The following is a 26452-nucleotide window of genomic DNA, read 5'->3' as shown; positions in this document are numbered from 1 at the left end:
TGTAGAGTACAGCATGTTTGTTTCTGTGCGTGTTTGTGCGCACACTCACGTAGAGCCTGGCTCCTTGTCCCTCTTGCCGAGGCCGGGGATCCTGAAGGCTTTTGTTCTACTCTTTTTTCCACCTTCTGGTGCCAAAGCTGTCATGTACTCCTCAAAACCAACCAGAGCTGCAGACAACAGGCAGTTTGATAATAAAAATAAACATTCAGAAAACAGACACAAATATACGTATCTAGTCGAGTCTGTTGTATTTTGTCACTATGAATTATTCTGCCTCCACAATACCGTTTTGAGTGTGGGTGTTTTCATATTTTTATTGTTATGTAAGCTGCTGAAGTTGCACATTTATGCTTTTATTTCACTCCTATTTAAAACAAGTCAAAAACTCATCCTGGGTTAGCTGAACTGTACCTGGCCTGTCTTTGCCCGTGCCCTTCTGCTCTGCAAATTTCTGGATGAGGTTATCGATGCCGATGTTTTCCACATTCTGCTTGAATTCCTCGTGGACCTGCAGCAGAGCACAATAATGATTATTTTGCTCCTTTAAAAAAACATGTTATATAAGAAAAGGTGTCATAAAAAATGTATTTATTAATTGTTTTTGTTATCAAAGCTAAGAGTAACACATTTTTACAGTAAAATATTAACTTCATTTTTGCCAGTGTTGTAATTTGAGTCCAACAGGGTAATAACGATGCATCTAGCTTAATGTTTGAGTCTTAAATGCCTTTTGACCTCAAGTGTGCTATTGGTGAACATAAGCATGGAACTGTTGTGCTAAACAGGAAGTGTTGAGTTGCACTTAACTTTTGAATACCTTCAGTTGACATTAGAGACCTGGTGGATAGTAATATTTTTAATTTTTAAACTAAAATGCTGCTGATAATTTTAATAATGATTTTTACCACTTAATGTCTAATGTGTCTGCAAGAAATGGGCAGCAATCACTTACTTGTTGTGTAACATCATCAATCATGCAACAGGAGGTGCAAAACTACAATTTGCCAATGTTGTGCCAAGTTATCACATTGGCTTTAACTAAACATTACACCACGGATAGGCTGATGAAAAAAAACTGTTGGTAATGATGGCGCACGATTCGGTAGTGGCACAAGAGTATTTTGACGCTCAGGTCATGAATCCCATACACTTTCCTCTTAATTAGAAAAAAGGTGTAGTAGAAGTATATAGAATAAAGACATTTAAAATGCTGTCTTTGTCATCAGAGCAGGGTTTAATGTCAGCTATAACATACCTGTCCCACTTGAACATGGGTGTCTTCTATGGAGTGGGAGTAACCTTTGATCAGCAGTTTCATCTGCCGCAGGTGGGCCTCCTCAATTTTCTGAAACTTCTACACACACACACACACACACACACACACACACAATATGAAACCTCAAAACTCCACTGTCGGTTACTTGATCTTTCTCTGACCTTTTGTGCTATAAATCATTTCAAATCCAACCACATAGGATCAAAGCTACGCTGACATCTACTTTAAAACACAGCTGTTTCTTTAAGCTGACGAAAAGATACATTTTGGAGACAGGTTTTTTACCAAACAGCTAATTTTCCAGTATTAACACATTAATGCCATATGATAATTAGGATTTTGTATTCCTTTTTAGGTCTTGTTTATTTCTAATTATAAATATGTTGTTAGGCCTGATGATGCATGGGATATGTTGCTGTCTGTACAGGCTGATTTTGTGTTATTTCAGTTGCTATTGTTTGTTTTTGTTATGCGTTTTGTTCATATTTCTTTGTAGTGGTTGTAGGTTTGTTGCTGTTGTGCTTTTGTCTCTTACTAAAACATGGAAAGAAATGCAACTTTCTAAATTCACTCAGGAGGATTTAGAGAAGCATCCAGAATCAAATAAAACAGAAACGTCAACCTCCACATACAGGCAATGAAGATAAATGGGTTTTAAACGGGATCTGAGGATTCAGGAGCAGCTAAAGAGGCAGTTAGCCAGCAGAAGAGGCGCCAGGTTGCCAGGTCTTTAAACCAGCGATAATTTGAGAGGATTTAGTATTTAAGTTTGATCCTGCTTTAAATTCAGCCAGCTCATTTGTCGCTGTCTGGTTCCGGGGAATTATCTTGATATATTGCTATTGGCTTTTGTTCGAAAAGTAATTACTGAGCAGTTGAGTTTTGCCAATGTCTTTTCTCCAATTAGCTGGGCAGAGAAAACATTCTCCACTGACTCTTGCTGTCAGCCTTCAGCAGGGCACTTCATTCCCATCTGCTATCTGCCACGACTCCAGGGGCCAGTTTCACAAAGACATGTCAGACTGGCTTGCAGTTTTAGACAAGTCTTAATTTTGGTCTTAGATTAGTCTGATACAGAAATAAAGACTTTAAATAAGAGTTTGCAGATGTACTGGGCCCTGCCACATTAAGAAGCCACCTCATCTCAGCTCTGCTGCAGATCTCCACTGCGTTATATGACTATGTTTTTTGTATTATTACACTCTTCACTAAATGACCGCAGGTTTTACAGCAAACTCTTACATCTGGATAAGTCTGTCAATGGAAACCTCTTTATTCCTGAAACTCAATGAACCAGTATTAGGGCATTTTAACACCTAACCTGTTTGGTTCAGTTTTTAAAAACGGATGCGTTTGCCTGTTTGGTTCAGTTCTTTTGGGCTGGTGTAAAAGCTGCCAATTGAAATTTGTTGCAACTGGACAAAGACTGCCTGAACAAAGGAGGGTCAGAGACAGTGTGATAGTAAATATGTGATTTTAGAATGAATTCAAACATTAAATTACTGTTAAATCCATGATCGTGAATTGCTAAGTTAAGCGATCTCCCAATCAGTATAAGTAATGTATAGCCTATATTTTTATTTTTTATTTATATTATTTGGTAACCATGGTAACATGTATGCACCGTATATCAGAAAGTGAAAAAGCCTTAAACTAGAGGTGTCGTGATTGTGTCCTACTTTGTATTGTGCAAGTAGTTCCCCAAACAAAAAGTGAGTAAAAGGCAGCAACCACACATATATATCCTCACATACAGTAAGACTGTGGTACATAATGACTCTTTTTGTCCCATTCATCTGTTTTTTTGTGAGCTCTTTGTGAATGCCAGAGAAGACGAACATACTCATGAGGTGCTGCATAACTTGCTGTCAGTTACTGGCATTCGATTTCCCTACAAGGTCCATGTTTGTAACTTCATGTTTACAGCTTTTTGTAAAAAGACAGTATGAACACAGCTGGACCAAAACTAAAGACAATGTGTCTTTTATTTCCCTTGATCAAGACAAAATCAACCAAATTACAGGCGTTAAAATGCCCTTAAAAAATGTATCTTGTGATTTCCTCTAGTTTTATGTTTGATAAAAAGCATCTAAGACTCTTCTTTACTGATCTGTTATTGGTCCATACATTTGTTTTTTCATCTTTTCTTCCTCAACCCTTTGACACGTTTTTCGGCCAGGAACCACATACCCCTTCATACTAATAACCAATCTTCCCTGTCATAGCTATTCCAAAAGACAATTGCTCACAAGGATTTCAGTCATCATTTCAAATGTAAAACACAGAGACACTTATTGGGGTTTGTTGAAGATTGCCATGGAAACAGCAGCAGTAACCATGGAGGCAGTGAGGAGGAGGGGGGGGGCAGGATGTGCATGTCTGGGCGAACGGGTGGGTGTTTATGAGTCGGGGGTTGAGGTTTTCATTTTTGGGGAAGGCATGATAGGATAATAAATGAAAGGATAAGATGGAGTTCTTGTGTGGTGGTAGATTACAGAGAGGGTGAGTCAGGGAGACAGAAGAGAGAAACAAAGAAAAAAGTGGCCCTCGGCCCAGCTGGAGTCAGAGCTGACCTGCGAGGATTCGCTCATCTTCTGTTCAAACTCTCCTCCCACGCGGTTGTACTTCTCGATGCACAGGGCAAATGACTCGGCTGCTTTCTTAGACTTCAGCTCCGCCTAGCGAGAAAGAAAAGGAAAAGGAAAATGATGGCCTTTAGCTACATACTCTCATTCACAAACCTAAAATAAAAATGAATAGCTCAGTGAGTGAATGAGAATCATTTCTGCACCATGATTAGAACTACTTCAGTATTCAGCCCAACCCTTTAAAACAAGAACTGCAATTTATTCACAAAGCGTACGTCAAGCAGAGCAGTTAGAACATGTTGTTCTCCATAATTGTCAAGACAGGATAAATGTAATTGAATTAACCTCAATATAAACAGACACTCTGGTCCCATGAGTGGAAAACAAGAAACAAGCATATGAAGGATTTTAGGGTCACAAGACAGACATAAAAACATGACATCCCAGGGCTTACTAAAGAATACTGATGCAGGACACTGAATCAGAGGTCTGTCAAGTTCTAGTCGACATCCAGCCGTCCACAAGATGTACTGTGAGACACATGGAGTAGCTCTGGACTTCAGCATATATATTTCTGCTTTTTGGTTTATGAGTTTTACAAAGTTGTGAGATTCAGAAACCATGGTCAAAGTATTTGTGTTAAAACCCTTGTCAGTTTTCCTGAGGGTGGGTTGTGATGATCATAAGGAGAGGGTATGTGGGGGGGAATTAATAAAATAGTATATATTATTTATATAAAAAATAATTTCATAATTAGCACACTAGCACTAATATTATGTTGTATAGCAAAGGAATAACACTGATTTATTATTATGAATGAAGACCATAAAGCGTAAATTATCATATCACAGCCAGTATTCAAATATGATGAATAAAATGTTTTTTTAATTGTTTTATTCTTCTTTCATTGTACCTGGGTAGAGGCAGATATCTTAAAACGTAACCTAGAACTAAAACTATCGACACGGCTAAACACAACAACAGGTAAGGAAGAAGATATGTCTTTTTCACAGTTTGTGTGAACCAGCCCTTTCAAGTTCTTTGAAAGGACACTTGATTAGCTTCTGTTCTGTTTAAAATCAGAATTTTTTTGAAAATAGAGAAAGTGGTGGCTAACTTTCTCCAGTTCTTTCTGTGGAGCTCCCTCCTTCTTGAGCCGGTCCAGCTCCAAGCACTTGGCGTGGTAACCCTCCTTTAACTTCTGTAGGTGGCTGCTCTGAACCTGCAGCGCCTGCACCGCCTCCACTGTCCCCACCATCTCCTCCTTTGTCTGGGTCACACACACACACACACACACACACACACACACACACACACACACACACACACACACACACACACACACACACACACACACACACACACACACACACAGAAAAAGACAACACACGGACACCCCTGGTGAGATAAATTAGATCAGGATGACAGAGGCTCGATGAAGGGCAAGCAATGATAGTGGTAAAGCATCCTCATCCCAGGTACGTACCTTGCGGTGAACTTTGGCCTGCTCATCGCCGTACTTGTTGATGTCCCGGATGAGATCGTTCATCTTTTTCATCAGCTCGAGGTGGCAGAGGGCCAGTTTGTCTGAAGACACCCTGAAAACATCCCACATGGGAGCAAAAGTCCTGGGAAATACATACATAAGCATCAAGCTCACACATGAGACTGCTTGGTTCAAACTCTGTCTTCATTTAAAATGTACTCTAATACTAAGTGTCATACTGTGGCCACGTTGTAAAATTACTTTTCCAAGACTTTGTTAAACAACAGCTTTGGCAAACCAGAATACAGTATTCCGGTTCAGTCAGTTAGGGGTGGGGGGCGTAGTTAGTTAAACCACTGGAGGTCAGCAAAAGCTAAATTTTCTGCTGCCGTTAAGCTGCCCTTTAATATATTTCAAAGCCCTGAGAAGTAAGACTAAATAAGCAACACTGAAATTTAAATGAGCAAAAAACATCCTTAGGTACGTTTTTTGAAGAGATTAACATTCAAAAACTCTGCTTCATCAGGAGTGTGTTTCTCAAGTGTGATAACCAAAAACTTTCTAACTCTGGCAGAAATGTGTGTGTTCATGCAGGACTCTCATCAGTCATAGTAGGAAGCAGTTTAAGAAAATATGTTTTCAGTGCCTTTAATGGCTAGATGTGCTCTTTGACAGAAATCAATTAGCACTATTTGTTGTTTTATCCAGCGATTCATTAAAACCATATCATATACAATATCATCAATACATTTACAATTTTAAAGTCATATAATAGACAACATATGTATTAAACCATACAGGCTAAATAGCGGAGGGGGCATTATTTTAATCATAAATATGAACATTTGGTGATGCAGATGGTACTCATTCATATCTCATATGCAGCCATATGACCATTAAATATTATAATTACAGTAACAAACACCTTCCAACAGTATAAATTCCAGGTTGAGGAGAGACTGTTGGGTGAAGTTGCTTTGCTGTTCTGTGTTTACATGGCATTACTCACCCCAGTGGACTTCCGTTGCTGGCCATCTTGGCCAGTTTGCTCATTGATTTGGAGTAAGTCTCCTCAATAGCAGCACTGTAAAAACAAACACACATTATCATAAGCAAAACAACCAATATAATAACTTTAATTTAAAAACATCAATATACAAATGTTAAACCTGTTAATGCATATATTTTGTGTGTGTGTGTGTGTGTGTGTGTGTGTGTGTGTGTGTGTGTGTGTGTGTGTGTGTGTGTGTGTGTGTGTGTGTACACACACAGCAGGTCAGGAGATGCATGTCTCTTTCTTTTTGTTTCTCTACTAAAGTCTGAATTGCCAGTAACAAGACAGGAAGAGTGATGTTGTGTGCATTCTTTAAAATGTCAATTATTCTAAATAACTTTTAGACTGGTTAATGTAATGTACTCCAATAGCACTTCCTCACAAGACTATTACCTCTGCTTATGGCCTCATATATTTTGTTCTCTATCTAGAGCTTACTTTGGCCCAAACTCTGGGCATCCACCATCAGAGTCAGCCAGATAAAGATGAATTAGTGTTGGGTAAATGTTGCAATAAGCCACATTTAAATGATTAATGGACTTGTTTTGTGAGGCTGGGCATAAAACTTTAATAACCATCTGTAGACCCTGAAGGAAGCAGAAACAAAGAAGGAGCATTGATCCAAATATCCTGAGGGTGAACAGAACAACTTGCTACCGAAAGTCATAAACAGACAGACAATCGGTCTTGAGCAGCGATCCTGACATTGTGTTGGAACTCAAACTGGATCACAAGAAGGGCTAATGAATATTTTAATTTTAAATTTTTTAGTTTTGTTTCACAGTTTGTTCTTCATTTTCAATAACAGTTATTTATTTAGTTTAATCAATTAAACCCAAAGTGATGTCTTTAAATTCTTTGTCTACAAAATGAACACATGCACACTGACTCCAAACTACCAATGTATTCAAAGTGGCTACAACTGATATTATCACTCCAATTTGAAGCTCTTCTCGGCTTCACAGAGCAGCTTTATAGTTTCAAGCTTTATAGTATATCAGGCTTCAGCTTATTGTTTAGCTATGGGGCCCACAATTTTACTGTTTTGATTCTCGGTCACTGCTCTAATAGTGTTGTTTTTGGCTGCAGTTTTCAATAAGAAAAAGCTCCAACTGCACACTTCCTGCCCAGCACCAAACAACAGACAGACACAGTAACTAGCTGGTGGACAGAGTGGAGCATTATAGCAGCTAAAGAACCAGATATTTCCCTCAGGAGTTGGTAGAGACCAAAACAGAGCTAAAAGATATTCACCATTAGGGATCGACCAATTATCGGCCTGGCCGCTTATTGGGCCGACATTTGGCAATTTGCAGATTATCTGTTTTATTTGACCGCTAAAGTTAATGAATTAAAAAGTGCGCTACTTTGGTTCTGCTACAGCTCTGTAAGCAGTCTGCAACACTTGCAAACAAACTGTAATAATTGCATTTAAACAAACTTTTGTTTTTAGTTTGTATCCTTCCAAAATGTTAATTTTGACTAAAAGATTTTCATTTTTACTGTAAATGCATATCGGTTCCAAATATCGGTTATCTGTTTTATTAACTACCAATAATCAGTATCGGTATCCTCCCTGAAAAAACAGTATTGGTCAACCCCTATTCACCATATCAACTCCAAAGGTAATGATATGTCAATGCTGTGTTCACAACTTGTTTCTGCTGCCCCAAGAAGCCAAAAAACATCAGCAAAAGCAGGGTTAAATGGACAATTAAATAGAAGTTCAGATCCCAATCAGATGTTTTTGACCTGGGATCAAACCTCTTCTATCTAAATAGATTTGTAGTTTGGATTCAGTGTTGAGCCCCTGCCCTTTTTATTGATTCGGTTTTCTAATATATTTACTAAGTACCCTCTCTATATCCAAAGGTTTTCTAATTACAAGCTGCAAATTCTCACATTACAGATGCCGGAACCAGCAAATAATTGGGACTTTAAGAAGATAAATGTCATTCAATGATTAATATATTATCAAAAATGGTCTTTGAGTACCATTAATGATTTAGGTCTGCAACTGACAATTAGATTCTTTATCAATTATTTTCACCATTAATTGATTAATCGTTTAGTCTTTTAAATATTATTTACTAAAGCCCAAGGGGACATCTTTAAATGTCTTGTTTCGACCAACTAACAGTCCAAAAGCCAAAGATATTAAGTTTACTATCATGAAAGACAAAAAAGCTGGAACTAGGGAATGTTAAATGCATTTTTGCTTGAAAACTTACTTTCCGATTAATTTTCTGTTGGGACACTAATTGATTAACTAATTGTTTCAACCCTAAACCCATTGTAGTCAAAGCCTGATGTATATTGTGTCCCTACTATCAATGGTGCCCAACTAGAAAGAAGTAGCAATATATTAAACTGAGTACCAGGGTGACTGTTGTGAATATAACATGCAGTAACTGAGAAATCCTTGAGAAAGTGGTTGTAGTTGTTGCTGTACTTTAACTTTTATATGGTGCCTTATATCAAAACGTCCTTTGAGGCAAGTGGCCGCAGAGAAATATATCAAAACAATTTCCTTTCCTCCGTCCTGTGGGATCACACGCTTGTTTTTACCCATCCCTATTTCATTTCCTGACTGTTGATTTGTTGTCTGCTGCTGTCCGAGCAGATAAGTGAATTTCCCTCTGCAAGGAATGTGCACAGGCGCTCTGAATCAATGTCAGGATTATATCACTGGTCTGACAGAGCGCTCTGTGTGTGTTAACTTCCAGCTGTGAGAGCACAAACTCCTGTGGGAACCTCATTACTACCCTCAATTTACTCACTGATAAGTTCCCAATTAGAGGACAGAGTATTTAATATATCTACCCACTTTGAGAGGACAATTTTAATTAGGTAATTGACTGCCCCCCCTTTGGTACTACCGGTGAGCTTGTCAAGCTTTCAGTTCTCGCACATTTTACAATAAATTCTCAGTAATTTATGAGACAATGGGTCTAGATGGGCAGAAACGGCAATGGACGCTAGCAGATTTGTTCAGCTGCAGCCAGCTAGCTAATTGAGCTAATGCTAGCCTAATGAATTGGTTTAAAACACTGTCTCTGGTTGACTTTTTCAACTGACTCTTTTATAAAAAGCCGGGTCTTAAATTTGCACCTGAAGGCTACACACATGATATTGTGCTAAAACACTCAGGCTAAAGCTATCAGCACCCATGCAAAAGTCAACATCATCATCAGTTTGACCCATTAAATAAGCATGAGAATAAAGAAGAATTGTTCTTGTGTTGCAGAGTAGAGCTAGTTAATTATAAGTATTATAAGGAAAAAGATGCAAACGTGGATAAAATATAAACCTCCGATTCCGAGGGATAATCCACCTTTTTAGGCTTGTATGTGTGTGAGTGTTTGAGAGATCGTGCACTTCAACTACAAAAGTAGCACAGTGGTGAGGACAGGGGTCAAAGCGGAGAGGGACGACTGAAGCAGTTTTAACAAAGAAAGACTTGTTAAAGTGTTTTCTGAGAGGACTTTGAAAACACCTTGTTAGATACAGTGAGAGATGAAATCCAAAACAGTTCATTTATCATCTCGGAGCATTTCACCTTGGCACAGTCTCTCATCTTTCCTTCAAAGTGTACCGACTCAAGAATGCAGAATTTCTCCACCCGAGTCCCATCACTAGCGCCATCTCCCACACAGATATTCACAAATACACACAAAAAACGTACCTCTCACGGACAAACTCGGCTAGCTCCTTGGTTGCCAGTTGGCCATGCTTCATGTTGTGGTAGAGCACGTCAAAGCCAGCATTTTTCTCCCCCTGCCAAGGTAGAAGTTAAAACACACACACACACACTATCTGTTAGCACCCAAATGAGGAACATCAAACCAATCTTAGAAAGTTAAAGACAGTGATGTCATTTGGTAATTTAGTACAGCAATATTACATTTGTTTTGACTTTAAGCCTTATTACATTTCGCCACTGACACTCCTTAAAAGTCAGTCAGACTAATTAGTGGCTCCCAGGAAACATTTCACTATCAGTCACATACAGAACATTCAACACTTATGGCACTGTAAACATTCATATGAAACCAGCTTAGAATTCTATTTAGAGTTGGAAATAATTTAATAAAATGCAAGAAACAGATGGGTATCATTAAAGTTTTATCAAAACTGACATCAAAACTAGACCTTATAGTTGTGTGTAAAGACCCAATTGGTTTATTATAAACATTGTGGGAGCTACAGTATACTGTACATGTAATTAAAGTTTTCCTTCACTACAGGTGAATAGGATAACATTTTGAACTAATAGATGCCACCATGAACCCCAAGTTTATTAATTAGATTAAGACAATTCTCAAGTTTACTGAAAATGTATTTTTAAATATGCAAATGTCTCATTTGCATATTTAAAAATACATTTTCTAATAATAAAAGAAAGAAAAACCCTCTGTAAAAACCGTCATACTATAGAGACTATAATTTGATGACAATATAGAAAATATAGGCCTGTTTCACAGTTTTAAACAAAGTTTTAATAAATAAAAAAGCTGTATAATAATACTTTAACTTTATAGGTAACTTGGCACAGTCTGTGCTACATTTTTCGTCATCACACATTGTCACACCACACAACAATATACAGATTTTGAGCTAAAGTAGGTCATCAGTACACAGTCCATCATCACCCCCTTACAAACACTAACCAAGTACAGTTTTAGTCTCTGTTTTGTTTTTATGCACTTAATAAAAGAGAGAAATGTAAGTCTAAATAAGCAACAATCAAAGTTAAAATGAGGAAAAATCCTCATTTGCTATCATTAATCAAGAGCAACAGCATCTTGTGCTTGTGTATTTGTGTCTCCTTTTACATCCTGGTAGGCTGAGAATGGGTGCACCAATACATAAATAGACGCCACTGATTTACTGACTAACATTACACACATTGAGTTTTGTTTCCATTTTTGCAAATAAATTTGACCATTTCATTTTCCCGTCTACAACCACGTGTATTCCTCTTTCTTCGTCAAGTGTCAGGTTGTGACAGAAGATTATAGACAATAAATAAGCTGTCAAAAAAAGTGCATCTACTGTATGTCTGACCCCTTCACTCATAAGGAACTGATGAGGAACTGAGGAACAACAGTACCAGTTTTGTTTAGATACTGACACAGATTATTTGTGTGCTGATAGGTACCTGCCCCTTTTGTAGAAAGAACACACTCATTCTGGTGATTTAAAAGGCTTTTTCTTCCTTTTTTATTTAAAAGGCTTTTTAATGTCGTATTTATCCAGTGTCAACATGCTCGCCTGGTAACCTTGGGTATCTGATGCACAACATTAACTGGCTCTCTTAATGTAAAAATATCTATCTAAATGTTAATTTGATAAATATCACTAAACCAAAGGACCATTTATGTTCTGCTATTATAATATTTGGAGCACTTGCCATTTAGTTGGATTTGGTTTAAACAATGGCTTTGATGAAACCCAACAGAACATGGTTTCTGCTGATATTTTACTGTAAGATTCCACTACTGCACTCCATTGGAAATGACCTTACTGTTAAAGGTCAACAGGACTCAGTAAAATGTGAGAAAACCACAGTGCTGCGTTGTTCATAGAAAAGTTGCCAACCCTGCAATTTCTGCTTAGCTTTAACACAGACTACAGCTGTCGTAATCACACAAACCTACACATCTGTTAACTTAAGTCTTCATAATCTGAAAAAGAGCCTGACTGATGCAGCACTTTTACAAATAGACCAGTTTGCTTCTTGAGCCTAGCCGCATTTTTCAGGCAACAGACGGCCGGGCCGTCTGTGCAGCTGCTTCTCAGGACCTAAAAATACCATGTTGAAGGGGGAACAGACCATTTCCCAGGTACCAGGGGAATGGCTGGAATGCCAAGGAAGAGCCACCCTAAACCACACACACAGACTACCTGCACAGTTAGCATGCAAAGCAGAGACACAGTCACTGGACTGTAAACTCCCAGTGGTCATTGTGTCGGTGGTTGATGACAAGATCTGACAGAAAACACCAAGCAAGCTCAGCCTTTGAAGCAACATTGCTGACAATGATGGTCAGATTTAAGACTTAAATCCCATAATGTATAAGAAAATAGACAGCATATTCCACAGAGAAAAGGCAACATTCCAACAATATTTTTGCCCCATTACAGATCCGGTGGGGTAGAAACCTTGCCTTCATTTAGTCCAATAAAGTTTATAATCCTGTGTGCAGATTAGATCTGAAAACAAAAAGACAGCTTCTCAATTGTGAGGATTTTCTTCATGTCTTTTTCTTATGTGATAGTTAACTGAATATCTTTCAGTTTGGGGTTGTTTGTCAGACAAACTGAAAATGTCACATTGGGCAGAATATTTGCATCTTCTGAGACTGATCTAGTCTGCTGTCTTAAAAAGGTCAGTTATCAAAATACACGGTACATTTTACTGAAAGGTGTTTTATTTGGACAATGTTTCTGGGAAGACATGTTGGCGTTGAGTTTATCAAATGTCATTTTCAATGTTGTAAGCATCACAACTTCAATTCTAATCATCACAATTGTATCAGGGTGGTGCTAGACATCTTATTTGTTGAGGGAGGCAAGTTACATCATTCTGAAACAGAACCATGTTTTCTATCTAATTCATGTTCAATCTCCCCTTCTTAACAAAAGGATAGGGTTTTGTGTTATTACACAATAGTTGAATGCTTTGACATGAAGTTATACAACGGGCGTGCTGCAGGCAGTATTGTGTTGTTCATTGTCAGGGGCAGTTGGAAGACATCTTTTGTTTAAACTCTACCCTCACCACTGAAAGGTGAGCTGCCAGTCTAAGCCACACACACGCGCACACACGTAAGCAAGCACGTGCGCATGCGCGCACGCACGCCTCTCCCCAACTAGACACAGCACCTGTCCACCACTGTTAGCAGGCTAGTCTGTCGGATGTATGCATAGAGGTTGTCCACAGATCAAAGATTAAAATTAGTGCTCAAATGGTTTTGCAAACAGTATTTGATAAGGATAAGTCAGTAAGAAGTCTTGTTAAATATTTGAAAAAACAAATATAAGCAGTCTGTGCTCTGAGCAATATTCTGTAACTTTATTGCAGCAGAATTTTAGCTGTTTACCATATGTTTACTTTTGCAAATGCTCTTAATGTTTACTAATGACCTTGTCACGAAAACTGCTCACAAAGACTCCATAAAGTAGTTTCTAATTGTCGACATCCAACCACCATTTTATGCCACTGTCAAGTTTCCAGTTTTGACACCCCTAAAGCTGCCAGAATACTTCATCAGATGGTCAAACACCTTTCCATCGTTGGATTGGGAGGGGTCCAACATTCACACCCACTTCACGCCGTCTCTTTTTTTCCTTTCGCTACACAACTATTTCTGCCACTCTTCCTGGTTACAACCAAGTGCAACACTATGAGGATCTTCCAGGAGAGCCATGCGCATGTGAACATGTGCAATGTTCTTCCCATATTTAAACAATATCGTGTTCCCCCCTCACAACAATGGCCGTCTATTTACCTGCAGTCCTCAGTCAATGTGGCCATTAGAAATATACAAATACAAACAAATATAAACACTTTTGATTTCTGACATAGTCAACACATTGCACAAACCACTTCTTTTCTAGTATAACCCTGACATAAAAAGCAGCATATTTTAGGAAGAAACACATTGTTGAGGTATAGAAATACCCACAACTCATGTAATTTAGTGGCAAACATTTCAAGCAATTATCTCTTCAGGTGAGGAATCCAATACTGGGAAGTATACAAGAGAACTACAATGTTCGCTCAGTTAATTGTGTGGTCCATGGCCATTGTTGATAGTGCTACTGCTGCTGTTACATGACTTGCATCATTAATTTGTGCCCTAAAATAAATGCAACTTTCACTTACTAATTATGATATGATCTTAAAACGTTGAATGATTGTGTGCGTTTGTTTTGAGCCAATCCCACATACACCGTCCTGCTGCTGTAAATACTCACTAGAGAACAAATGTTTATCAGTCTGCAGCAGAAAATAGTACCCAACAAATGCACTATTTTCTCCAGTTTTAGTAATGTTTGCTAAAAAAACCTACAATGGCCAGCTGTTTTATAAAATAACTGAGCCTTTAAAAAAAATGAAAGGATATATTTTGTCCTGGTTTTAAAGATTTTTGTGTTCATTCGTAATAAATGGGCTTGGGGCTGAGTGCCACAGACAAAAGGGTACGAAAGTCAGAAAGTATTGAGAGATGGACAAACCCACTGTTGGGTTTGGTGCCTTCATGCTGGGATTTTTTAAACAAAAACCTAACACTATAGAATATCACCAGCCTTACCCTTTAACAACAATGAATATGCTGTTTACAGATTTATGAATAACTCACTTTAAAAGAATATATGGATTGCTGCAGGTCAAACACTTGAGGGAGACAGAACAGTCCAATCAGCTTTTATAATATGACTCATTGTACGGGAACACATGCCTTACACTGGAAGGTGCATAAACTGAAATGAGTGTGACCACACTGACAAATCCCTCTTCTCTGATACAGAAGTTGGTACTTGTGGACATTGAGTCATGCTAACAATCTGATAGCACATAACGAGAGCAGCAAACCCACTGACAGTCTTCTTCAAGTGTCTTCAAGTGCCGTAATGTATTCTTAAGCCTTCAGTGAATAAAAATCCTTCATGTCTGATATATGCAAACCCCCTCTTCTCTCCCCTCTTGGTGATCTCTTTTTCATCAATTAAGTTGACCGTTTTGGTCACGCACGATGGAGTCCATTACCATGACAATGAGGGGAATGATGGGAGAGGAGAAGAGAGAAATGGGAAGGGGGGGTGGGGGTGTACGGGGAGGTGTAAAATCTGTACAGGGACAACTTTCTCATGAAGACTTCTGAAGACCACTGAAAGCTGTGGGGGATCTGTTGAAATTTGTTCAGGGGGATGGTAAGCAGCAGGGAAATTATCATTTTATCTCAGCAAATCAAACGCCAACATTGCTCTGTTAGGCGGTTAGGATCCTTGGTTTTTCCTGCCTTCCTCAAACTGTTTATTATTATGGTTGTCAGGGCCACTGAACTGTATGATCTTTAAAAACAGGTGTGCTGATGTTCCCCCTCAAATCTCAAAGCAAAACAAATTTCGACACATAACATTTGCAGTATATTTGACGTCCAAGCATTCCCACTCTAAAACACTTAAAAATGCTTATTCAAGCCCTGGCAAAAGAAAAAAAAAAAAAAGTTAATAAAAAAACATATTAACATATTTAATAATTAACTAGGTTCAGCCCAGGGGCAGTTCTTTCAGGCATGTTCATTGCTGGAGACACTGCAGGCTTACATGTGTTGTGGAGACGCATATATTTATTCTACACTGTTTTAACTGTTTTTGTATTTTTCAAACAAAATCAAATCAAAATAAACAAATCTTGATTTAAAGAACTGTGACTAATGTTTGAATTAATTTAGCTATAGCTTCAGTGCAAACTTGGCCTGATCAGTAGTTCATCTTAGATTTTCTCTTACTGTTGATACATCTAAGACACTGACAAATTGGAGACTATTAGGGGTGGGGATACTAACAGCATAGTATCGCGATATTTTCCGTGGCAATACTGTCTCGATACACAGACGCCAAGTATTGATCTTTTATTACGTATGTGTTGGTCAGTATGTCTGCTTGACCATCCCATTTTGCAGCAATAAAATTGAAGTGAGATAAACAAACGTGTAATTTACAAACAAAATGTATCTTTTTAGATAAAACAGATGTTGACAAAAATTCCTTTTGGGGACATCATTTGAAATTGGGAAAAATTTGAAGTTGGAAAAAGATAATAAATTGCAATATATCACAGAATATTGCAATATGTTAAAAATCGCAATATCTTGTCGTGACATAAGTATCGTGATGATATCGTATCGTGAGGCCTCTGGTGATTCCCACCCCTAGAGACTATACCTTTGATCAGTAACCATGAGGTCTCCTTTTAAGCCATCTATTACTGTTAAAGACAGCATCTCCTTATTAGGACAACATGTTGCTCTCAAAATCGTGCAAAATGCAGAATAATGAACAGTTTGAAAGAAGAATAGATATAAGTATAATCTTTACTTTATTATTTGGCAAGTGGTTTTTTTTGCAACACAAATATTGCTATTTGGAAATAATGTAAGCTAGGGCTGGGCAATATATCGATATTATATCGACATCAATATATGGGGCTACATATCATCTTTTGGATATCGTAATATCGTGATATATTTGTCTTTTCCTGGTTTTAAAGGCTGCATTACCGTAAAGTGATGTCATTTTCTGAACTTACCAGACGTACTGCCGTTATATTATTTGCCTTTACCCACTTAGACATTGTATCCACACTATTGGTGATTATTTATCAAAACTCTTATTGTGTTAATATTTTGTGAAAACACCAATAGTCAACCCTACAATATTGCCATAAAAACATATGGTGATATTTGATTTTTTTCCATATGGCCCAGCTCCAATGTAAGCCAACCTTCATTTGTGTCCGAGACAAAATTCTTTTTTGTTAGAAAATGGTGTTTGTTAGAGTGAAAGAAAAGCATGAGTCAAATTCTAAAACATGTTTAAACATTTAGATGCAGCTCAATTAAGGAACATTTCTGATTTTACTAACAACCTAAATAATTTAGATCAAAAGCTACATTTGGCCAACAAGCCACCATTTTTTCGATCAACATCATCAACTTACTGCTCAAAGAAAGATTATAAAATGTAACATGCTCTCTGTAATATATATATATATATATATATATATGATATATATATATATATATATATATATATATATATATATATATATATATATATATATATATATATATTTATTGATGCTGCTACTATACAGTATCTCTGGCACGCAGTATTTTAGATAACTGATCGAAAACGCTTCTTATACAATATCATCAGAGTCAACTGCCACAATTTTCCACCTCAATCATTGTATTGTGTGTGTGTGTGTGTGTGTGTGTGTGTGTGTGTGTGTGTGTGTGTGTGTGTGTGTGTGTGTTATGCCTCTCCAGAGTTTTGCCTATCTAACTGCTCTCACTTGATTTGAATTAGATGCATCTTCCAACTTCCCCTCAGGCTTGTATGAAACTAATTACAGACGGTGAGGTAACCTGGGCTGAACTAAACTGTGCTTCAGGGCCTGCATCACAGCTGCCTCACTACAACAAATAAAATATATTCATCTCCATGTTTGCCTTTAATGTCTGAGTTGTGCAGTCGACTACAGACAGGAGGAGTGAGGGCCTAGAAGGCAACAAGGGATCTCAAGGAGCTCAAGGTTCCTCATGAACTAAATGCACTGTTGCCAACATTTTATCCATAATAACAAGAACCAAGGAACTTGTGACATCAACAACAGCCCACAAGTTTTGCTTTCCTCATTGTGCTATGAATACAATGGGCATTTGCGCTCTGAATAATAGAGGCTATAGCGAATAGCTGTCTCTTGCTCATCAGCATTAACACCTTTCTACATCTGACTGGATGAACACATTACTCACTGAGCTCTCAGTGGTTGGTTTGCTTCTGATTTTCAAAAGCAAACCAACCACTTGAAAAATATGATTTATGTTTTCAGAAACATCACATTTCTCCTAAAATATCCACCAAAAATCTAATTTTGAATAAATTTGAGGCAGAAAAAGCCATGTCAACATGAAAAAAGACAAATGCATCTACAATAAAGAAAAAAGAACGCTCCAAAAGTGATTCTGCGTGTACAAACAGAACAGACTGAAATAGAAGACTTTACCCGACGGATTAGGGCAGTGTGTACTTTTTAACTCTGAGAACACACACAAAGCGAGGTGCAGACAAGCGTGAAACAAGCACAAGCATAAATGAAAATCAAATTAGGAAACGGGTTGCACGTCTCTTCTCCAACATCCAAAGGGAATAAACGTTAGGTATTCAAAAAAAACCTGCACAACCTGTTTATCAATTTGATTCTGAAGGACAGTATGTGCACCAGTAAATCGGCTGACTGCAGCACAGAAGTTGGTAATGCTCGTCATATTAACCGTTTGGTTTTTATTGCATCAGAAACTCTAAACATTCATCATCAGAATATGTTTTGTCGCTGCAGTATACTGAGGATGCAGACTAAATTAGTTTATCTAACCCCTCTCCCATTGCCAGTGGTGAAAAGTAATTAGGTACATTTAGTCATTTACTGTACTTTAGTAAAGTTTTGAAGTATTTTTGAAAGATTATATTTTATGCTTTATACTTCTACATTTTGGGAGGCAATTTTTGTAATTTTTAATCCACTACATTTATGTGATACCTTTAGAGGTTGTTTTGCAGGTTCTGGTTATTAATACAAAATATAGTCAACAAATAAATTATGATTGATATTATTATCACTTAATATTAGACTTTATTGATCCCTTGGTCCAATTTTGAGGCAGTTAATTTTGTACTTATACCTAAGTAAAATTGTGAATGCAGGACTTGATACTACCTTTACTTCATTTAAAGATCTGAGCACTTCCTCCACCACTGTCCATTCCCAGTGGAAAAAAAAGCTGCTTCTTCTAGACTTTTTTTAGATGTTTTGCTTGGGTTTTTCTTCCAATTTCAACATATGTGTGATCAGGAAAGTGAAGTGTTGCTCAGCTTGGCTCAGGATTTATGATACAGTGCTTCATTCTCTGCCAAAGTCTAGCTGTGCCTTTAGTTCTGGCTATTTGTCAAATCTGCCCTTACAGACTGACTGAGACTGGATCCAGTGTCTGAGGACATTCCTGCTCTGTAATACAGTCCTTTAGTCATATGAAACTAAGGTACTGAGCAGAGCAGAGCAGAATTGACCAGAACAAAAGAGAAAAGACAAAGCTGGAATTATGCTTCTCTGGGCTTCACATAGGCAAATGAACACGGTGGTCACTCTGAGATGTCCACACGTTTCTTTTATACTTGCATGGATAACATGCGTGACGTTTACTTTTTTTCTTTGTCTCCGTTTCAAACCCGCCCCCTCCCAATCAGAGTTGAATCAACCTGCTTGACCCATAGGTCCATGCAATAAGTTGGAGAGTTGTGTTTCTGCTTCTCTGCGAGCATCTACAGCCTATGGCAGAGTTCTTCAACAGGGGGTCTGCGACCCGTAGGGGGTCCCCAGAGTTACTGCAGGGGGACCTTGAAATTATTGTTTGTAAATGTTTTGAAAGTAAGATTTTCCAAAAATGTTAATATGTCTGAAAATATACATTAACATGAATCCAACATATTATTAGCAAAGATAAATTGGCATATTTGTAAAAACAAATAAAGATTGAATTCACACAACATGTAAAGGCAGCAACAGTCTTTAACTAGTATGAAGTATGAAAGGACACATTCACAGCGCAGGGCTTTATACTCAATTCTGGACGGCTGCTCATACTGTATCTAATTTGTTTAAGGATGACTGCTGTAGAAGTTCAGATCTAACGGCACATAAGACATTTGAATAACTGCCCAAGATAAGATTTTTGGGAGTTAACGTCACGTGCATTTAGCTTCTTCAGGTTAACTCTTAACTCAAGACAAAACCAAATGATGCTGCTGTTCACCAAGGCTACTCATACTGAATCTTTAACAATCATTCGGCAAATGGCATATTTATAGAGTGTCACAGTATAAATACCTTCGTATCTGGCGGGACAATAATCTTAACTTCAAGCATCATATTAACACTCTGATTACTAAATTGAGAACTTGAGAAATTGAGAATTGATTTGTTTCTATTTCATACTGCATTGTATTTCTTTCTTCTATTTTATTATCTAATTCATAGCATGTTTATTATCCTGTATTCAAACTTTAAACTATCATACATTGCTGTTTTTATTGTTTGCCGTTTTGTTTGAAAGCATTGTTTTACATCTCAACACTGTTGTAAATCAGGATACCTCCTTAATGGTCTTTCGAGGGAAAAAAATGCTTGATTAAGTCTCCTGCAAACAATTGCTGCAAATTAATCATAATACATATTACATATGATCCAGCTCAGTACGCCACACAATGTAGCTGCAATAAATCAGGAAGCTGTCAAAAGTAAAGCTAAAAACAATCCACCTCTGCTTCCATCCAGCCAGTCGACTGACTGGTCCGTCAGTGCTGTTGTGAGTTTCGCTGACTCACAGAAACTTTTTCTGCTGACTGGGCAGGTCGAGCAGACCGAACAGTCCCACAGCAGAGAGGTGGCAATAACATCAGGAGCAGGAAGCAGCAGCCTGGCACCATTGATAGCTCTAGACTTATTTGCTGTGTGGGCCTGTCTGAGAAATTCACTTCTGCTGGTCTAAGATGCTCCTGGGTTTCCAGGGGAGGGATAGGCCATGTGGATAGTTCCTGGTAGGGTTTGGCTATGTCTACCGAATTGGCATATGACGATGTCGACAGTGAAACATTAATTAATATTCAGGCATTTGCTCCTAGTGCATGCTGTCCAGAGGAAATATGCAATTACAACTATCCAAACTGATGATTTTGGGGAGAAAAGTGACAGCCTGAGTGTCCACCTGCAGTTGCACTCGCAAAATCAATCTGTGCGCCATTGATAAATCGAAATGGTTACTTTTTAAGCATACAATGAATGCCATTAGCGCCATTTGAATGATAATGATATATATCATGAAACAGTGTATAGATCAAATAACCTCACGAGAATGTCAGTTTTTGACTGATCCAGTGAATAAAATACTTTAAAAAGGTAAACCAACACATGTAGCAAAATCTCTGATAGTTGACACGTTTTGTTGCTCACCAGATGCTGTGTGTGGCTGTGCACTGCTCTTAATGCTTAGGATGGGTTAAATGCAGAGATTGAATTTCACTACATTGTATGCAAAGGTGTCCAGAATCATTTCATGCTGAAAGTATCCTATTTCATTCGTTATACTCCCTCTTACTTTTACACACACTGGACCATGAACACAAATATAGAAACTCCTCTGGCTCTTTCAAAAAGGGCAGCGGTAAAGAACAGAGGAGGGGAGGAGAGATAAAATTAGTGAAGAGGCAGAGGCAAGAGAGGGAGGGACACATGGGAAGGAGAAAAAAATTCCACACTGTGGGTTTACTGTTCTTCACCCCGAGAGAAAAACCCCATGACTCAAAGTGATGGGAGGGCAACAACGATGGCATCATTAAACTGAGAAGAAGGCAATAATAAAAATCCACTGGGCGTTGTTTGTGTGTGTTTCTATGCACACACACTCTTGTATCTGCGGGCAAAGAAGGAGCTGATTCTAAGAAGTGAAAAAAGAAAACAATACTGTATACTGTACAGCCTCAAAACAGAACAGCTTCCTGATCTTTACGGTTATTCTTGGAAATAGTTCATTTAAATCCCCATGGATATCCTGCAGACTCACACCAAGGACATTTTATGGTCTATTCACCCCTGCAGAGAGAGAATACAGTCTGTACTGAGAGGAGAGATGGGGATATTATCAAAGAGCCTTCTACAGGTCATCTTAATAATAAATCCAAACTTTTTTTCATTTGTGTGGTGTTAATTTCCACAACTGTCTGCAGTAGTGTATCTACTTGTATACTATACTTGTGTATCAAGTATCTCTCTTGCTTTCTGTGGATGAGTGAGCTTCACATTCATAGTGACGGTCAGTGGCACCCCAATTCCAAGCATACTGTTCTAAGCTAGTTTTAAGATGTATGTACGCATGTATGTATGTGTGTTAATAAAGTTATGTCAAAACAGTCAGAATGCCTTTAGTTTTGAGTGTGCCATTGATGGATACTATTATTCCACAGTGCAATGCAAAAAAAAATGTTACTAGAACCAGGACTTATCTGCTAAGAAGCTCCAGGACAAATTTGAGTTGTGGCCGCTATGGACTTTTTTTTTGGTTGCATTTTGTATACTCTACATATTGTGGCCTTTAACGACCCAACAGGACCAGTGCAAATGGCAGATTAGCTGGATAATGAGACCGACCATTTTGTTTCCGTTTTTGACACTGAGGTCATGTTAGCCAAATCTGACTCGACAGCAGCATTTTTAGTCGACACAGCAGCCGAGTAGCGTTCGCTGAGAGCGGTTAGTCGATTTAAGAGGTATTTCTACAACTTGTTCAGCTGCATCGATCCCATACACACTTGTCGACATTTCGGTCAAATGTTTCATGGCTGTAGCTAGGTAGCTAGTTATCTACACAGGAAGACATCTCCATTCTGAATCCCACCTAATAAGCGCAGATTAGTCATCTGTTTTTCCAACCAGAGGAAGCAGCCGTTAATGGGCACAACACCAGACAAACAAATCACATTCAGAGGTATGAAACCAGGCTCACAGCAAATTCCATATTCAATCAAATAACCCCAAACAAATTTACACCACAGTAAATTTGGGGCTTGGAGCCCACAATAGTCTGGGGCCCTGGGCATTTGCCTGTTATATTGGTTGGTTATCTATTCTTGAAAAAAAAATCTCATGAGGAAATTCTGTTGTGTTGCATAACATATTTTTGAAATTGAAAAAAATTCCAAGAACTACTAAGCAGCACAAATCCTTTAAGAAATCTATTCCTAAGACTTAGCCGTGCCTTAAATTACTAAAGATGTACTTAATTATAGCTGATAGTCCCCCTGTGGGCCATGACCGCAGCTTATATGTAGTTAATGGGAAAGGAAAGCGTGCTATGAGAAGGCTTTGTGAGCGGCTGTGAATGTTCTTGAGCCAAACAAGACGAGGCTCTGTGTGTGTGTGAGACTTGTTGTGGCTGTGTTGTCTAATTAACTGAAGGGTTGATTTGTATTACACAGCTATTCAGGCTGGGTGGGAAACAGAGTTATGAATATGTAAACACATGCAGACACACAAATAACACATATTAGCTTAAATGATCAAGAAAATGTAGCTGTATTTCAAAGGTAGGCACTGTGACGAAGGCTAAAATTTGATACAGAAGCATTGCAGTTCTCAGAACTCATCTTCCTGCCTGGCTAAAATCCTGCTGCATTGACTCCCTGTCAGCATGCTTCCCTCGCTGCCAGTTTGCTCTCATTTTCTTGCTTTTTCCACTTGCCTCTCTGCCTGCAGACCTGCTTCTCTGCCCACAGCAAAAAGACTGCAATATCCATGGATCATAGATGGATGTTTAGCAGGCAAACAAAACCACACAAACAGTGCACAACTGCACAAATACACCAACAGACACAATTACTAAGCTCACAATATTATTCTTCCATTTAAAACGCACATGCATATCTACAAACCAATAGTACCATTATCTAGTTTAATGCTTTGGCCTTTAATTATAAAACACCGCCACTTATCTAATCAGCTTAATTTTAAGATGCTTGATGCTGACATTGACGGATGGAAAGAGAATGATCAATACGCAACCACTCCTTCTGATCTTTGCCCCAGGTACAAAAACTTGGATACTGGATCAATAATGGAAAACATTTTTTTTTATTTTTTATACAAGAACCTTGAATGTTTTAATACCTTCCCGTTTAAATGTGCTCATTGTCCTATCTGAATCCCGTTTCTGTGTCTGAATTTTTGCTCTACTGCTAAAATATTACTGAGGACTTTTCTAAGTGTCATGAGGCAAGGTAGAAGAAATAGGGCACACCTGAAATAGATGTACCAGATGTGTGGGGACAGAGAGAGGAGAAAGTGAGGATGGAGAAGAAAATAAGGGAAAGAGAAGAAGGGGGGAGGGGGGGTTTAAAGAGATTTTCCAACTTTACGCATCTGAGGAAAGCTGCAAATGAGGCTATCAATTACTGCACAAATGAATCTAAATAATGACATAATTAACTGGTATCACGTAGTATGAGTTACCAGTTTATTATTAGGCACACTTGTAAAATCTAAAGCATTCTAACACAATAATATAAATCCTAACTTTGCAAGGCTCATAATGAACAGCTATGTGTTGATACCACATAGGTTGAGGTTGATTCCTCTCTATCATTTTTTACTATACAGTTAGAATATTAATACATAGGAAATATGGGGGGGGAACGACACATGGGAACACCTGGTGCCAGTATCAGCCAGTCAAGTTATGTTTTGGAGTTTACAAAATGGTGACTTCCCACAGACAAACAGAGCTGGGTTTCAAACCTGAGAACTTTCTGAGTACTGAGTTCTGAGTTCTGTGTGTTCAGACAGAAGGTGAAGCAAATTTTAGTGGCAGCATACAAAGTGAAGGATATGAATAGATGTGAATTTGCCCAGGTACCGACGAGTTTAAACTGTTTCGAACTGAGCGTCAAATTCAGGCTTACTCCGTGGCTTTATGAGTCTACTTCATGAATGTACAGATACATTCTGCCATGAGGCCAATGTCTGATTACTCCACATTTCATTGTGATATTTTGTGATTACATTCTGAATCTGCAGCGTTCTCTGTCAGGTAAATACAGTAGTACAATGTCTTCCTCTGATGTAGAAGTAGCCTACACTGTAAGTTAGTAGTAGGCTATACAGGGGAGTTGCATATGAAGTGGTTTGGGGTCCTTCTGTAAGTCATTTTGGGGTACAATTTGGTTTTGAAGAATTCTACAAGCAGCAATACCACAGGCCAAGCAATTGTCCCGTTCCAAACAGGCACATTTTCAACGGGCACTGGACTAGTAGACCAAACAACTAATCGACTAATCGAAAACAAAATCTACAGATTAATCGACTATGAAAATAATCGTTAGTTGCAGCCCTAATGCAGTCTTAAGCTTCAAGAATTTCCCTGAAATAAGTAATAGCAAGTTAAAAGCATTTGAAACTACTACAGACAAAAAGCCTTTTACATTAATAGCACTGAAGAGTGTGACATCATCTCTGCCTACAATACTTATCTGAATGACATTGCTCTCCATGTGGCAGAAAATAAGCAGATTGCTGAATACAAGATCAATCTCTATTATTTGCAAGTGAGCGGATGAGGGAAACAGCCAGCGCTTCCTGTGCCTATCTGAGGAGCAGCAGGGAGCCAGAGGTTTGGCTGCTTGACTGAGAATATAAATGAAAAGCTCAGTGACTCATGTTTGTGATTCAGCTATAACATGTGAATAAGTAATATGAGTGTCTCAAGGTGTAAAAACATGATCAATGTAGCCACCATAGGCATGTGTCTTTCTACATAATCTCCATCACTATATTGACTCTTTTCCAGGTGTTTTCAACACTTACCCAGAAGTTGTTCTTAAAAAAGGCCATCTTCACTCAGAGATTCACAGCAATCTGTAAAAGAGGAGGATAAGAAGTATGAGAGAGCAGGAGGTGACATTAATACTAATTCTTTTTTAATCTGCCTGACATTTACTCTACATCACAGTCTAAGTGCTTGGGATAATAACCTGGAAGGATGCCTATTGGGTTCCTGGTAACAATTGGTCAAATGTTTATGCTCAGCCTTTTCTCTGCCCTCTGATAAGAAAATGCAGCATTAAAGTCTCTGCAAAGTACACATAAACAAGCTTCCAGAGAGTCCTGACTTTATAAAAATTCCCTGGACACCTATAGTGCAGGAAGGGAGCTCCAGAGGGAGAACAGAGGAGAGCTTAACAAATGACTTCAAAAGGATAAACTCACAGGATGGAGGGAGCGGAGAAAGGAAGCAGGGAGGAGGAGTGACAGGGGAGATGGGGGAGGAAGGTGAGGGAATACAGGAAAGAAGAGATAAATCGATGGAGGAACGAGGCAGAGGTAGCCACAGAGGAGCTGATTACAGCTTGTGAAACTGGAGGCTGCAGCACTCTGCTCTGATTGGCTGAGTCACCTTCTGTCCCATGCTGCTGTTGATCAGCTCATCTATCTGTGGCATTTTTCATATTGGCTGACTGAGTAATAATACTCACTTTGTTTATGGAAAAGTTAGCATTTATGTATTATCTTATTATTTATGTATTATATTAAGAGTGCAAAAACATCACAGCAGCAAATGCATAGCACCAAAAAAAAAAAAAAAACGAGGCCACGCATATACTTACTATAAATTCAAACTACTAAAATAAAAAATATTTACCATTGTTGT

The 26452-nt window shown here is 38.3% G+C and overlaps 2 protein-coding genes across 4 annotated transcripts in view; one reads left to right on the top strand and one right to left on the bottom strand.

Moving 5' to 3' along the window:
• arpc5b (actin related protein 2/3 complex, subunit 5B) overlaps window positions 1-26452 on the top strand; it is a 174358-nt gene that overhangs the window by 21738 nt on the left and 126168 nt on the right. The window lies entirely within an intron of this gene.
• The window catches only part of fcho1 (FCH and mu domain containing endocytic adaptor 1), a 58127-nt gene that overhangs the window by 20931 nt on the left and 10744 nt on the right, over window positions 1-26452 (bottom strand). For all 3 annotated transcript variants that reach the window (XM_078258586.1, XM_078258587.1, XM_078258588.1), the window contains 9 exons: window positions 25609-25659; window positions 10090-10181; window positions 6360-6434; window positions 5351-5492; window positions 4982-5134; window positions 3850-3954; window positions 1256-1354; window positions 412-508; window positions 50-167 (listed from right to left, as the gene is read on the bottom strand). In XM_078258586.1, the coding sequence (XP_078114712.1) occupies window positions 50-167; window positions 412-508; window positions 1256-1354; window positions 3850-3954; window positions 4982-5134; window positions 5351-5492; window positions 6360-6434; window positions 10090-10181; window positions 25609-25635 (908 nt within the window). In that variant the 5' untranslated portion in view covers window positions 25636-25659. The remainder of the gene's footprint in view (window positions 1-49; window positions 168-411; window positions 509-1255; window positions 1355-3849; window positions 3955-4981; window positions 5135-5350; window positions 5493-6359; window positions 6435-10089; window positions 10182-25608; window positions 25660-26452) is intronic.

The sequence above is a fragment of the Sander vitreus genome, chromosome 9 (assembly GCF_031162955.1).
Source record: "Sander vitreus isolate 19-12246 chromosome 9, sanVit1, whole genome shotgun sequence".
Classification (NCBI taxonomy): domain Eukaryota; kingdom Metazoa; phylum Chordata; class Actinopteri; order Perciformes; family Percidae; genus Sander; species Sander vitreus.
This window is presented reverse-complemented; position numbering and strand designations above follow the sequence as displayed.